Source organism: Coloeus monedula (assembly GCF_965178545.1).
Source record: "Coloeus monedula genome assembly, chromosome: 3".
NCBI classification, from domain to species: Eukaryota; Metazoa; Chordata; class Aves; order Passeriformes; family Corvidae; genus Coloeus; species Coloeus monedula.
The window spans coordinates 88,158,718-88,175,002 of record NC_138783.1 but is presented as its reverse complement, the minus strand read 5'-3'; the positions used below and the strand labels follow the sequence as shown (position 1 = coordinate 88,175,002).

Sequence of the window (16,285 nt, the reverse complement as noted above, 5' to 3'; positions counted from 1 at the left end):
ACCAGGCAGCTTCCCAGCCACTCTGTCCCCAGCCTGTAGCGCTGCCTGGGATTGTTGTGACCCAAGTGCAGGACCTGACACTTGGTCATGCTAAACCCTATGAAAGTGGCCTTGGCTTATTGATCCATCCTGTCCAGATCCCTCTGTAGAGCCTTCCTGCCCTCCAGCAGATCAGCATTCCTGCCCAGCTTGGTGCCATCTCCCACTGAGTGAGGCTGCACTTGATTCCCTCCTCCAGATCATTGATAGAGATATTAAACAGGACTGGCTGCAGAACTGAGCCCTGGGGACCCACACCAGCTGGATGTAGCACCATTCACCAGCACTCTGTGGGCCTGGCCATCCAGGTGGTGGTTTTTACCCAGTGAGCAGGATGTCCTACCAAGCCATGAGCAGCCAGTTAGTCCAGGAGACTGCTGTGGGAAGCAGCGTTAAACACTTTGCTAAAGTCCAGGTAAACAATGTCCACAGCCTTCCCTCATCTACTCACCACGTCACATTCTTGTAGGAGGAGATCAGGTTAGTCTAACATACTATTTGCTGTGAGAAGTAGGCCTAAAATAAAACCTCATTTGTCACTCAGGTAGGATTTTTTTTGTCACAGTGTCATCTCTTGCAGTGCATACCTCCTTATTTATTCAGTCACAGCTTTAGTTGGTGTTCTCTGTGGTTACGCCTTTAAAAAAAAAGAAACCATAAAAAAGACATCCTGTTGAATACTTGTAACTGATTGTCTGGAGTATCTTGCTACATATGTAAGAGATGGTGTGCAACAATTTGAACACAGAAGATGAGTACTGAAAGTGCACTGAAAAATTTCCACTACTTTATTTCCACTTAGTGAAATATTAACAAACAGATCATGAAAATGAGGCGTCCTGTCAAAGAGGGTGTTCCTTGTAACTGAAAGCTGACCAGCTTGCAAATTTAAAATAAAAAATGTGAGCAGTATATACAATAGCTTCAGAGTTTCTCTGAAGACATGCATGTTCTGCTGTCACCTCTGTGACACACAAACCAAAATACTATACCAATCTTACTCCCTTTGTTCATTCTCTTATTATATTGCTATTAGATTCTGAGTTCCTGAAGTTTTAAATAACTGGGGTTTATATTTCCAGTTGAGTTTAATTAAGCTTGAATTTGTTTTGTTGATGGTACTAAGTAATTCAGAACTTGAATAATTGTTCTAAGCTTTGATAGTTTCAAGAAAACGCAAGTGTGTTTGCAACAGGCATATATAAACACTTTGTAAAAGATCTGTTGAATACAGAAGAATAAGTGGAGTCGGTTTTATTTGTTTTATAGGTCTACCTCGATCTCGTAGTCAGACGTGCCTGCCTGAACTGTTAAGATTTCTGGGACAAAATGTACATGCAAGGAAAAACAAGAATGTTGATATCCTTTGGCAAGCTGCTGAGGTATTTATTCATCTAAGTGTCTGAATAGTTTAGCTGATTTTCTGTATGCATATGTATTTTCCACTTTTTTATTACTGATATGTTTGAATTTCTTCATTTGCTGGCATGTAGCTTGGAAATGCTGCCAGGCTAGACCTCCTCTAGAATGGGACATGGGGAGATAAAATGTATTTTCCATATCAGAATTTTCCCTTCAATGCAGTGAAGTTCTGCTCTCTGAAAGATGACTAACTTTGACATCAAAGCCCTACACAACATTTGTGTCTCTCTAAGGGGAAGTACAGGTGTTCTCTCTGACAGAAGGTTATGCATGTAGAAGGAGTGATGGACTGTATATCCCATTTCTAGATATGCCGCAGACTTAATGGTGTTCGATTTACGAGCTGTAAAAGTGCCAAGGATAGGACTGCCATGTCGGTCACCCTGGAGCAGTGTTTGATCCTACAGCATGAACATGGAATGGCTCCACAGGTCTTCACTCAGGCTCTGGAGTGTATGAGGAGGTAAGAGTTTGACCGCATCACTTATTCCTAAATAAGGAACCATGCAAACTGCAGAGGAGTGGTGGTCTCTGTTTCCATCAAAAGAAAAAAAAAAAGTAAACTGAAGTCAAGAAACTGTAGAACTGACTGCTAGAATTCATCCCTCCTGTGCATGTGAGTTGCATATGCTAAAGCTGGTTCTTACCAGATTTGTGTCAGATGGGCTTGAGTTTTCAGTAGAAAATGAGGACTTTTCAGACAAGCATGTAAAAACATGTTTTCCATTTATGCTGAGCTTACAGAACAGGAAACTGGTGCTTCTTTGAAAGTTGTTTAATGATGACTTTACCTGAACTGTCATAGCACTATGTTTCTTAGTTCTAGATCAGGGAGATTACTCAGGGATGACCTGTCTTTTGTTCTTTGAAACACAGACACCTGCAGTTTGCACTGGTTTGCCACATGTATTCTTTAGCAGTGAAACACTGCTCACTGGGTGAAATGTCAGTATGAGTGTTTCACACTACAGCAACCAAATTTCATCACAACGTGTCAGTGTGCTGTTGTCATATCAATATAATGATGTTCTGTATTCTGAAGCAGCAGAGATGTTTGCAGAATTAAGTACTGTACTTAAAAAAAATAATAAAATCTGTTTACTGTTGTTCAATGCCTTGTTTCAAGCACTGCTGGAAAACTCCGTAAGTCACATACCAAAAGAAAGGATAAGAAATCTAGCTTTAGTCTTTATCAATGTAGTTCAACAATGCTGTTCAGTCCTGTTTTTCAACATTCACTCTTACCGAATGTACTGTACTGTGTGTCTTTTCACCAAATTCTCTAGAGTGTTCAATTCTCTTATCCTTTCTGTATGTTTTTGCTGTTTGACCCTTTCTTACTCTTCAGTTACCTTGAAGAAAAGTGTCTCATATAATAACACTTGCAGCCTCTTGCCCTAGTAATTTGGGGATTTATATCTACATCTAATTGGGTGGCACTGGACTTCCTTATTTTCAGTTTTTTGCTGCACTTTTTGCTACACTGTCACAGAATTAGGACAGTACATGAAGACTGCACTCAAGAACTAGTTAAACTTTGATATTAGAAACAAAACTTGAAACAGCTTTGTGAGGGAGAAACTACTAACATAAAATGGACTAAGTGGTTTTCAAACATTTTTATTTAAATTATGCGGCTTGCTGACATAGACATCTGAAACTGTTACACAGTTTCACAGTTTTGTATTTAATAAGAATAAAACCAACTAGGAGAAATAGTGGGCATCTTGTTACTTTCTTCAAATTCTTTACTGGGTCACTGGGGTTTTTTTAATGCAGTCATGGACATGAGAGAGAAAGGTTAATAATAACATTGTTTTGGTCCTTCAGTCTACCAATTTAATATAACAGGATCAGATAAAGTATTGACCTAAGAAAAATACTGCTTTGTGTTGACCTACACAGGGATATTGAAAGAGGGCCAATTTAATCAAAACCTATGGCTTGAGTGTTCTACCAGCATCAGGGACTTCCTCTGGCAGGTGAGGTACATGACTTTCTCTTCCGTTAAATCTTGGACTAGGAGAGATTGTGCAGAACAAATACTGACTAGTCCAGAAGGAAAACCAAGATTAGACCATTCTTCAAGCCTATCACTCTTTCTCACATCTCATTGCTCTTTGGGATAGGTGGTTGTGTTTTTAAAATCATTTGTCAACTCTACTCAGGAACAATGGCACAGAATTAATTAAAAGATTAATGGGAGATATAGGATTATGGAACAAATAGGTAGGAGTTCCACTCCACCAAATCCCATTCCAGCCTGGACAGGTTGGCCTGACCTAGATGACAGATACAGGATAAGAAAGGGTAGCAAATTGCTTCCAGAGTATTCAGAAAACATGGGTTTTGTTCTTTTACCTTGGATCTTTTATTTGTGTAACTGTACTGGAAAAGGAAGGTTTGGTTCATTCTTAAAGACTTTTGAAGTTTCTGAGGCAGTTTGAAGGACAAGGAAGAAGTACTAGTAATTTGTGAGACTCAAAGTATTTCATCTCTTCCCTACTGACAACTTCCCAGAGAAGAAAAGCATCCTTGCTTACACCATTCTTGAAAAAATTAAGAAAGCATCGTCTTCTATGTGATGTTGATCTTCAGAGGTGTTAGTTCCCAGTTACTTGTCCTCAAGGTCTTCCCTTCATTCCTAGTCTTATGATAATTATGTATCTGTGATAATTGTGTTCAGTGAGCAGGGACATCAGGGAGAGAACATGGAGTGTTCTTGTAGATTCTTGTAGAAATTCACCAATACAAGTTCGTGGCTGTCACCTTAGAAACAAATATCCTAGTAGAGTAAACTCATTTTCTGTAAAAAAGTTACAGCTTTTCCAGTCCTAAATCAAACACACAGTAATTCCCGGCCCACAAAAAGTAAAATCGTGATGATATGTCTGGAAGTTCAGGCTACAGAGGAAATAGCTACATCACCAGTAAAGGCAGAACAGGAGTCAAAGTCCAACTATAGCCTCTCCTATCTGCAGCCCACACTCTCCATCTTTGACTCCCTGCCCTCCTTCCCCCTGCCAGGTTTCTGTCCTGTCAGAAATGCCAGTGGAGCTGTTTGTGGGAATATGCTCTGAGGCAGTTTCAGTCAAAATCATCCTGGGCAGCAAAATCCTTTACATGTTTCAGGTAGCCCAGCGCATTTTCATTAAATGAATTAGGAAGTTGCAACACAAGCAGTTTAGCCAACAGAGAAGAGCTGTCTCTGACAGGGGCTCTTAAAAAGCAGCTGGAAATGAGGTGAGGAAAATCATGTCTTCTAGCTGCCATGATGGTGCTGACTAAAAGGATTACATAACAAAGTCCTAGGAGTCATGTTTGGGTATGACCACTCACTGCAATGAAACAGCTATGATTAAACCAGGCTTGGTTGGATTTTTTCACTGATTGACCTGCTTTAAGAATAAAATCATGTTGAGTTGAGCTAGACCACTTGCCAGATGCCCACCCAGCTGCTCACTACCTCCCCTCAACAGGACAGGGGGAACAAATACGTGAAAAAGCTCATGAGTTGAGGTAAAGACAGGGAGATCCCTTGCCAGTTACTGGTACAGGCAAAACAGAGAAAAAGTTTTTATTTATTGCCAATGGATTGGGGGTGTTAAGAAATAAAGACAAAAATTAAAAACGTTACCTCCACCACCCTTCTTGTCCCAGGCCAAAGTATTCCACTGCTTCTTTCTCAGCTCCTCTACCTCCTCCCCATGCTGAGCAATGCACAGAGGATGTGGAACAGGGATTTGCAATCAGTCCATAACAGCTCTCCTCTGCTCCTTCCCCCTTGCACTTCCTCCACTCCAGTGTGGGTCCTTTCCCATGGGCTGCGGTCCTTCAGGATGAACCTACTCCTGCATGGGCTCTCCATGGTCTCCAGTTTCCTTCAGTAAATATTCATCTGCTGCACTGTGGGTCCTCCATGGGCTGCAGTGTGGATAGTTCCTCTCCACAGCTGTGGGGGAAACTGCTTCAGCTCTTTGTCCTCTCCTTCCCTGACTTTGGTCCTCACAGGGCTCTTTCTCAGGTCTTTTCCTATCACTCTTCACTGCCATGCAGGGCTTTGCCTTTTCTCACACACTCTTTCCCTGAGGCACCAGCATGGCAGAGGGCTCAGCTGTGCCTTCAGTGGGTCACTGAAGCTGGCTGGGACCAGCAGTGTCCAGCATGGGGCAGCCCCAGCCTCTCCTAACAGAGAGGATTCCTATATGCAAGCTAAATTAGAAGGGAAATTGCTGTGTCTTAACCCCAGTCCTCTCCTAGAGGTAGTCTGCTGATGAATGTTTTGATTTAAGACACCGTACAATTTGGTATATTTGATATTTCCAAAAGCTGACTTTTCACCCCTCAGGGGGAAGCATCTACATGGGCCAACAGTGACAAGGAAAGCACTTTCCAGCTCTTGCCTCCGTTCCCACCATATGTGTCTGTGTATACGTATTTGTGTAAAATTGAGTAGCTTGATACTAATTTTTAATGGTGGAGATGTGGCATGTGATGTTCATAATGCCATCTTGTCATTTTTAACCTTCCTTCTTGCCCTCTCCCGTTGTTTTACATTTATCTATATTCTAAAACACTTCCTCCAGGATATTTGTTGAGCCTTTGTTGGCTGCTGTCCAGTAAGCACTAGGTTTCTACTGGCTGATTCTCCTGATCACACACACACACCCCCCTCCCCACTGTTACAAAGGTAGTTGGAATTTGTAGGCTCAATCTGCCCTTGTCCAGTGTAGGCAGCAGGAGTGAAAACATATCTTGATCACCAATTTGGATCAAATCCAGATCAGAAATACAGTTGTTTTCGTTCCCTGCCCACCTAATTCCATTTGACTTGATGTGTCACCAGCATCTGAATGCTCTTTTTCACCACCTCCAGGGTATGTCTGATTTCTTGCAGGCCACTGTCTGATGCTTACATAACCCCGCTACACAACCATCAAGGTTATGGATGGCTTGTTATGGATGGAGCAAGTGCACAAGTTCTAACAGCATCAGGCTTACAGGTTGCATCATAGAATTGTTTGAGTTGGAAGGAACCTTGAATGTGATCTAGTTCCAGCACCCCTGCCACGGACAGGGACACATTCAACTAGATCAGGTTTCTCAAAGCCCCATCTGGCCTGGCCTTGAATGCTCCCAGGGATGAGCATCCATGGCTGCCTCACCACCCTCAGAGTAAAGAATTTTTTCCTAGTATCTAATCTAACCTCTCTTTCCCTTTGAACCTATTCCCCCTTGTCCTGTCACTACATGCTCTTGTAAATAGTCTCTCTCCCTCTGTCTTGTTTGCTCCCTTCAGGTACTGGGAGGCTGCAATTCAGTCAGCCCTAAGCCATCTCATTTCTAGGCTGAACAAACCCAGTTCTCTGAGCCTTTCCTTGTAGGAGAGGTGCTCCATCCTTCTGTTCATTTTGGTTATTTAGTTGTTGCTTTGTAAACTAAAAATAGAGTTGGACTGCTCAGGGTATAAGAGTGATCCAAAATTAAAGACCACACAACAAAGCCTCAGATTATCTGAAGAGTTGTTCTCCACTGTAGCCTTTGGTGCTCAATGTAAGAAGTGGGTGCACACAGCATGTCTTCAGAAAAATGCCTATTGATATACACTTGAATTCATATCCAAGCAGAAAAATAGGTGGGTGGTTTGGTTTAATTACTGTGTTGGACAGGTAGTTAAGAGGTTAAATTAAATCACTGCAGCCCCCATGGAAAGATGTTTGAAAGGGTCAAATACTACAATGGTTATTCATGTTCAGCTTGCTTTTCAGAGCTCCACTTCTTTGCAGCATGCCAAAGCATGGCAGAGCAGCATGGGGTATTATTGCTTGGTAATCTGAAAGAATGAACATGGAAAACCATTAATGTTCAACCTACATGTGTTTATTTTCACTGGACTACAGTACTTCTTTCTTATTTTTCTCTTTTATTCTCTTTCCCTCTCCTTATTTCTGTAATTGTACTGGTACATATTTTTGAGATGTTTTTCCACTCTTTCTTTACTTCATCTTCTGGTTTTGTTGTGCGTTCTTCCATTTTTTTCATTTTCTTGACCACCTTGTGTTGCCATCTCTTGTTATCCATTCATTTGCATGTCCGTCTTCCTTTCTGTTTTATTTTCCCTCTTCCCAACCTTCTTCCTTTTCACAGCATTGGAACACGGGAGATAGTCACCCAGAAGAACTTGAGTGGCTTGGTGCCCATCCGAGATTTCAGACTAGATCCCAGCCTCCTCTACTCCATTCCTTTACTAGCTCTCAGCCCCAATTTACTGATTGTGTGGCTGTTTCTGAGCATAGCATACCTGGTGGCCAGATTACGTTGCAAGTGAAAATAGAATTTAAAAACAAAAAAGAAAAAAAAAAACAACAAAACAAAAAACACAAAAACAAAAAAGTGCTTGAATGTGTATTGCCACTTGGTACCTGCTGGACAAAGGAATGTGTCATAGCATTGTCTGCCAAGAATTATTATTATGCCTTACAATTTTCCGTTTCTATTGTACTAAACTGTAAATATACATCAAATTATTTTATCGAAAAGAATTGTATTGAAACTTTAAATTATTGTTCTGCTTTCAGTGCTTGTAACATAGTCTGACATTGGCCTGTTACCTCGTTACTTTACCCGGCCTGGAGATCTCTTACCAAATACAGTTTTGTGTTATTTGTTTCATGTATTCCAGAGAAAGGAACTCTGTCTGAAAAAAATTTGTATCTTTTTGTATATTTAAGGTGTATGCTAATCTTGCCTTTCATTTTTACGAGGTATGAAGAGAAAAATAAAAACATGGGTGGGGTTTATAAGAAATTGTAAGAAATTTATTTAAAGAAGTAACAAATTTATACCTTAATTTCAAAGCATAATATCCAAATTACATTACTGAACAGTTTGTAGAACCATAGTCTTGTTCCTTTCTCATGGTTAAATATATTATAATAGACTAGAAAACACTCAGAAAACAACTTGCAGTGTGCTGCATGCAGAATTATTTCATTCTATTTGTAGATCTGCATTTTGCAATGTATTAAAGACATGAGGAGAATGACTTGTGGTTAGGAAGGGGATGTGACTGGCATTAGCTAATGATCCATTATCTATTTTAGGTGCTCTGTTATAGAACTTATTGTAAAATAGGGTCATCCTAGAAGTTAAAGATAATGGCCTTTAATTTTCAGGCAAGAAGAGGGAGGTATCAGTTAACTCCTTTTGTAGGTGGGTTTCAGGTTTTCCACTCGGCTTTATTTTAATTACATTAGACTAAATATTAGTGTTACTTCCATTTTTAAGCGTTGCACAGCTTTAATAAATTATGATGCTGATAGGGACTTAGTGATAAGTGAGCAATGGTAAGTTAACATTTATTTAAGTGGTGAGACGAAAGTGGCTTCCTAGTTTAGTGATGGAGAGTAATTGCAGATGAAATTAGATTGTCATTTATATATAACGTCAAACTAAGGGAGGCCTGTTTAAACTGAAAGATTTTGTTGCTGCTGTGGTCTGGCAGAGCTTGTCAATAGCAATAGCTGATAAAAAAAACTAACCTCATTTAATGTAGTTTGATAAATTCATAAAGAGTTTTACTTCGCTTGGTGCCTGAGATGACATTGGGCTTCTGAGGAGAACTAGTACTGTGATTTGTATTTTCTACTATTATTAACTTGCTCAAAAGATATAGGTAGCTTTAGCTTTTATTATCAATTTTAATGGAATTGAGAGCTGCTGAGAGAAGTATGCTGAAATAAAAAACCAAAAAAGTACAGTTAGAATAAAAATCAGAATTAAATCCTAAATTTGGATTTAATAATTCTAACTTAAAAAAAAAAAAAAAAGCGTGTGGTTGTATTTGTGTCTTCATGAAATCAGACTGTACAGTACACTATCTCTTAATATTTTTCCTCACTATTCTTCCAATTTTGTTTTTAAAAGAAAAAACAAAACAAAAAAAACCCCACAAAGACTTATATGTTTATATATCTATATATATAAAGCACGTATCCTATTTATTTTTAGCTGCAATTAGTTTTGGTACATCCTTACTGCTGTTGAGGTTTATCAGGGTGTGGTGGTTTTGGACATATCCCTGTGCTGTGCTGATGCCTGATACTGCTGTGTCTCCATACCCATCATCTCTTCTTTCTGTTTAGCACTGGTTTGTTTGCTCTGGGTGCCCCAGGCTACCTGTTTACAAAGTGAGCAGTTGTCAGGTTGGACCGTGGCCTTGACCTTGCAATGTGGAGAGTGTCCTGGGTTCAGCCTAACCAGATGTGAAAGTAACTTTAGTAGAATCACAGAATATCCTGAGTTGGAAGGGACCCACGAGGATCAAGGGTCAGTTCCTGGCCTGGCTCAGCCATCCCCACATGTGCCTGAGAGCGTTGTCCAAACACTTCTTGCACTCTGGCAGACTTGGGGCCATAACCACTTCCCTGGGCAGCCTGTTCCAGTGTCCAGCCACCCTCTGGTAGTAAGGTGGCAGGCATATCCACTGAACTCCCTGAGATTATTAATCTGTTTGAAGGTGCTGCTTGTGATTACCACTAGCGTTGCAGTAAGGAAGGCCACCTTAAAACCATTTGGAATGAAAGCCTAGGCTTTGTGAAAACAATGTAGGTTTTTTATTTTCTTCTTGAACATAGGTGGGGACAAGTTTGGGGTTTTTTTCCTTTTGGAGCCTGGTCTGTGCTTTTGTTAAGGCATCCAGATTTCAGATGCAGTAGTGCATCCTGCTTATGTGCCTCCAAGAGAAGGAAGATGGCATGTGAAATGTGTGAAATACATCTTTGTCACTGCTCCATGAGGGACACGTGCAATAACCAGATGCTGTGAAATGTGTTATAAAGAGAATGATTCACTTTGGAGTTAAAATGCTCACCTAGCATCCCACTATTTGCTAGTTAAACTTACTGCTTTTATTAGTACTCCGAAGTATGACTTGTGCAAACTTTTGATGTAGCTCTTTGGCTGCAACAGCCGTCGGGGGAGCTTTGAAACACAAACCAGTGCCAGAAAAATAGTGTCATCACAGATGATCCATTCTATAAAAGGCAAGCACAGAATGTGCTCTGGAGACAAATTTCAAACTTAGTTAAACTGTTCCTTAAAGCAAAAAGAAAAAAAAAATGTACTATATTTTATGAAGTCAAACTAGGTGTTACATACAGAACAGTTACAGCCAGTTCCATGAACCAAAATTAGAAGAACGGTGAGGTCTGTAAGAGCACGAGAGCTTTCAAACTGAACCAGAATCCAAACCCTTCTTTTGAATCAGATGATCTCACCTTACCTGGTAGATGCTGGTAGTCCAAGACAGGACTAATGTGTCATTTCCACCATAAGATGCTGTACTGTACACTTTGCCATGAAGGTCTAGTATTCATTGTTTAGGTTCCAGTCCTCAATCAGGGAAAGACATTCTCCTGCAAGCCTAAATTGATTTATAATATGTGTTTAAAACATAGTGCTTCCTCTTTGTATGTCTGTTTTTTGGATATAATCAAAGGAACTCTGAATTAGATTTACAAGTGTAAAGAAGCCTTATAACTGGAGTAGTTTTCTATTGTAGCACAGAACCTCTTTGTAATGTGGGGCGGTTGCACCAAAACGTTGGGGGAAAATTAAATTCTGCACAGCTTTGTTTCTTTGGGGTGATGACTGTCAATACAGCCAGTCTTTTTTGCACTGCTATTTCATGATTAGGACTTCTTTTTAGACTGTTGGTTTTCAAGTCCATTTATGCATGCAGAGATAACTGGAAAGTCATACATTATTTTTGTATCAGCTCTAATCTTGAAGTAAGTACTTACAATACTGATATACAGGGAACAATAAAATTACTTTAAAGCTCTTACAGAGAGATCAGCAGGTTTTGGTTTTCAGCTTTATGTGTTAGTAAGTTAGCAGAACTGCTTATAAGCAATCCCTTGGGATCCCTTGTGCAGTGAATGGCATGTGAACTCCACAGCAGTGTACCTTGAAATACATGAAACCGGCACGAAAGAACCTTTTCGGTAGATGTGCTGCTGCTTTCTAGAAATGCAAAACTAGCGATCAGACATAGCTTGTGTCCATTCTGTGTGCTTCTTACCAGCATTGTATGATGAGTCATCTTTTTAATATTTGCAGTGGCAAATTAATTAAACGCTCATTAAATATAACCGACTTTATTTTAATGCTATAAAATAACCAGTTCATTTCATCTTAGTTTAAGTCTTTTTTCTTTTTTTTTTCCCCTTTTACTGCTGTCATTTTTTGTGCTTGTTTTTTTTCCCCAGTGAGGGTTGTCGCCGAGAAAATACAATGAAGAATGTTGGATGTCGCAAGTATGCATTTAATTCCCTGCAACTGAAGGCTTTCCCAAAGTATTACAGGCCTCCAGAAGGAACTTATGGAAAAGTTGAAACATAAGCATACTATGTCCTTTAATTGCTGTTCCATTAAAACATGTGGGTACACTCTAGATTAACACATGATTTCGTCATCCAGAAGACATAAATAACCTTTTTGTACGTTTCGCTAGGTCATACAGAGCATGTTACCAAATTGGAATCTATAGTAACAATTATTCTGACACCTTAGCTTGAGAATAGTGTGATGACTCTCTGCCCATTTAAATAGCCTTCAGTGTATGTAAGATGAGCAGATATTGTGCTACTTAATAATTACCTATATGCAAATAGCTAGGTACCTCCCGGATGGGCAAGGACTCTAGGAACGGCATTTAGGCAGCTGTTCCACAGAACATCTTTTTATACTGAGTTGATTTGAGATTGAGCTTTTCCTAAACTTTTTAAAACTGAGAGTAAAACTCAGAAGCTGTAAATAAAAAGGATCCTAGACAGTTTAGTAACTGTAGAATGCATTGTTACAATCGATAAATGGGGGGTTAATTAAAAAAAATATTGGCACAATAAGGGCCAGGAGAAATAATTGTTTTATTGTACATAGGATGCCATCTTCATGTGTCAAATTAACAACTTATAAAAGGCCAGACATGTGAGGTCTGGTTTATAATTCTATTCAAATAAAACAAATTCCTGTCACCTTTGGCAGATAAGGCCTTGGGCACACAGCTGATTTTAAAAAGTATTTCAGAAACATCATGACGCTTAACTATTAATGTCAGCAACAATTCCCCATGCCCTTCCCCACTCTAAGGCAAGTGCAACAAGCAAGTTGTTGATGTTGCACATGACATGTTCAGTATATTCCATGGTGTTGTACATTAATTAGCACATTTTTACCCATGGTTTTTTTATATCACTTCTGGATTGTAAGCATTAGTATCTCGGGGTGTTACATTATTTTGGTCAGCGTACGATTTTTCTGTATTGCTTTTGTATGTCATTACAAAAATGCTCAAAGTGCCCAATGCATTCCTCTTGCTCCAAAACCAAAATTGGTTTCTGTTTACCTTCGCATTTCACCTGTTGAGAATCCTGGTGGGGGGAAGTGTGACTGGTGTCAGGGTATTTCTGAGGAATGTAGCAATGCCCTGTGTTGATAGAAAGGAACTGCTCAGTGCTACTGCTTGTGCCTGAGAACCACAGGTGGGTTCTAGCTTATGAAAAAGGTGGTCAGTTAGATAGCATTTGATAAAAAATGTTCAACAGATCTCTTCAGAAATAATCTCCCAAAGAATGCCTTCGAAGCTAAGATAGCATTTTATAAAGCAGCTAAACATTCATTTCCAAATTTTAACAGGATCAAATAATTTCTAGCTAGTTTCATTCAGCACACTGTCCTTTCCTTCTTGGTTTCTAAGGATCTAAGTTTTAGAATAGAAAAAATCTGCCCATTTATTCTTGTGGGAGTAGCAACAGCCAGGTAAGTATATGGCTGTTTTCTGATTTCTTTCTCCCTCTCACTGGTGTTTGTCTGTGCTGTCACTGCTCTATCAATCAGCCATGTTCATTCTGCTCCCATGTAGTTTTGGGGGTTACAGGTCCAGCAGTTTTTGCATTTTGCTTTTTGCAGTTTATCACTGAGCAGCATGTCACAAAGCCAGGTCAGAGAGTTCTGCTGAACTAGGCTGTACCATTATTTCAGACTCTCTAGGACAGCAAAACATGGAATTCTGTACAAAAGCAATGTATTGTACCTACCCCAGTTCTGAACAAATCATCTACAGTAGATCAGTCCCTGGGAAATGTTGCAAATCCTGTTTGCCAATTAATAAATGTTAATTTTGTTTCATTTTTTGCTAATAAGTAAACAAATGTAGGATAAAAAAAATTTCAGTGGGATCTCTTTAGACATGTTATTCCATTAGTTCTGCTCAGCCTTCAGTCCCTGGCCCATTATTAAATGCTACTTTATTTTTGTATAAACTGTGCTCTTTGTATCCCTTAGTTTTTATGAGTTGTTGATTTTTTTTTTTGTATATTTCAAACGTGGTTAATTTTAAGTCCTGTATTGTTACACTAAAAATCTTCCAATGTTCAGCTTCAGAAGGAAGTAACAAGATGTCTCTTGTAACCATTAGCAGCGCCACTCTCTTAGGTGGTGGCCAACAATCATTAGACCTGCTCTAGAGCTTAGCAATCCTTTATTTATTTTGTATGCTTATGTAATCTGAAAAAGTTGCTGAATTTTGTCTGCGTGTGGTGGAGGTGCAGCCCCAGGTGCCGCGGGGCCGTGCTCGGGGAGCTGTGCTGCCTGTGCCGACGCGCCGAGCGCGGTGGCCCCGTGGCGCATCCTGGACACGGCGCTGCCGGGACGCACAGCTCGGGGTCCTCCCAAGGGCAGCACCGACAGCGAGGGCTCCCGCGGTTCCTCCAGGAAAGCTGTGACTCATGAAATCCACATGGGACCTTCACAAGGGGGAAGGGAGCTTTTCTGTTGCACAGGAGAGGCGAATCTAAGGATTACTGTAAAATGAAGTTCTATCTAATGTTCTTTTTTTGAGTACGTTTTTTAAATTATAAAACATACAAAGGTAAAAGAAGAAAACTGTTGCCAAGTATGTTCTGTGTATGTTCTGTGAAAGTACCTACAGCACAGTTGCCTTTCGTTTCATTTATACGTGTAAAATTATTGTATAATATGACACAGTTTTGTCCCAACACGACTGTATTTGCCAAGCTTTGTGCATTGAAATATTTTTATTTATTTGGTTTTGGGCAGTATTAATATATCATAAACATATGGCTACTGTTTTATATATTCTAGTTCATCCAATCCATGTATGCTGTAAATGTGCTAGTCTTTAGGATGAAAACCAATAAAGAACTGACAAGAGTAACAGTGGTTTGCTTCTAATGTGTTCATGGTAAGTGAAAATAAACACTTTCAGGCTCTTTGACTTGATACACTTTTACCTGTTGGAGAGTATATAAAGCCAAGTTGTGTAGGGAGACATTTCACACAGATGTACAAGTCCGGAAGTAGTTACTTCTAACCCCTGCTAAAGAACAGCTGCTACCAATTTTCTGTAGTTAAGTGAGGCACCAGCTTGTCCCACATGCCACACGTTGTGCAGCAGCAGTTAAATGAAGAAGTTCTGTAAGAACTTCCTGAGTTTTGTTCTCGGTTCTTTCACTTTTCCTTCCATTAGAATTTTTTCTCTACTGTTGCTTCCCATTGAGCCAACTCATCCTTCCAGCAGCTTAAGCAGTTGGGCTGCTTTTCAGCAGGGTTAGGTTGTCCTTGTTGATTGTCATTTTGATTTCAAATTAAATAAAGTCTCTGTCTCTGTCTCTCTCTCTCTCTAAATTTCAAAATTTCTAATTGGTGTCAAAAAAGTATCTACCAGTATTATTCTTAAATTAAAAAGGTGGGGTGTTTAAAAAATGGTTGAAAATCTAACATCTTTAAAAGGCATTCTGAGCTATCAGAAGATGTTGTGTGTTTGAAGGTGGTGAATGTGCCTCCATAATGATTGCTCTGTGCAGAACCCGTGGTGGCCGTGAGTCTGGGTTGCCTGTGAACTTGTGGCTGTGTGAAGGGCCTGTGTGTGCCCATGGGCTGTGAATGATCCCACAGGGAGCTGCTGGGAGCAGCAATGACCAAGTGCTTTGCTGTGGAGCAGAACTCCATCTTTTTCCCATGACTTTTGCTGTAGTCTTCAGGCAGGGCTTGAAGTGCTGATACAGGCATCTGTGTAGAGGCACCAGCAGCACTTCAGAAGGGATTACCTGATGCCACAAATGTATCAGCCTAAAGTCTGAAATGTGTACTCTGACAAAGGAGAGGAAATACTAATAGATGAAACACAAAAATGCAACAGAGAATAGAAAACCAAGAAGGGTACAACAAAAAATAGCAAACCACGTTTAAAACAGAGAAAGAGTCCTCATCAGAAGAAACTGTAGACAATTTTGGTGACCAAGAGTGAACTTTTTCAGCCTTCTTCAGTTTATGAATTCCTAAATATTTCAAAGACCCACCTCAGAAACTCTGGATCTGTATATTGTTGCTGACTGCATGTGGGTTTGTTTAAAATAGCTCTTCCCAATGAACTACAAGACTTATAGGCAGTGAAGGGGAAAACATAACTAACCTCTTTTTCTCACATTGCTTTAAATAGGCACACTTTCTCTCCCAATTCATAAAATATTTTGCCCTTCACAATTCGGGATGGATGCAGTTTATCCATTTATTCACAACGTGATTTGAAGAGGGGTAAGCAAATAACGGGTAAGTAACGAGAATGACCAACGTGGACACAGGGGTCACCTGGGGCTGGAGGCCTTTCAGCCTGTGCCCCAGGACCAGACATCAGGAATGGCCACAACCTTGGTTACCACAGGAAACTCCCAGGAGCGTGGTGTCAATAACACCAAGGCTGTGGGTTTGATCCCTGTATGGGCCATTCACTGAAGAGTTG

At 40.0% G+C, this 16,285-nt stretch overlaps 1 protein-coding gene across 11 annotated transcripts in view; it reads left to right on the top strand.

Moving 5' to 3' along the window:
* INPP4A (inositol polyphosphate-4-phosphatase type I A) overlaps positions 1 to 14,653 on the top strand; it is a 118,476-nt gene extending 103,823 nt beyond the window's left edge. For all 11 annotated transcript variants that reach the window (XM_082278869.1, XM_082278868.1, XM_082278867.1 and 8 more), the window contains 3 exons: positions 1,309 to 1,421; positions 1,770 to 1,924; positions 11,733 to 14,653. In XM_082278869.1, coding sequence (XP_082134995.1) covers positions 1,309 to 1,421; positions 1,770 to 1,924; positions 11,733 to 11,865 — 401 coding nt within the window. In that variant the 3' untranslated portion in view covers positions 11,866 to 14,653. The remainder of the gene's footprint in view (positions 1 to 1,308; positions 1,422 to 1,769; positions 1,925 to 11,732) is intronic.
* Positions 14,654 to 16,285: the final 1,632 nt, after the last annotated feature.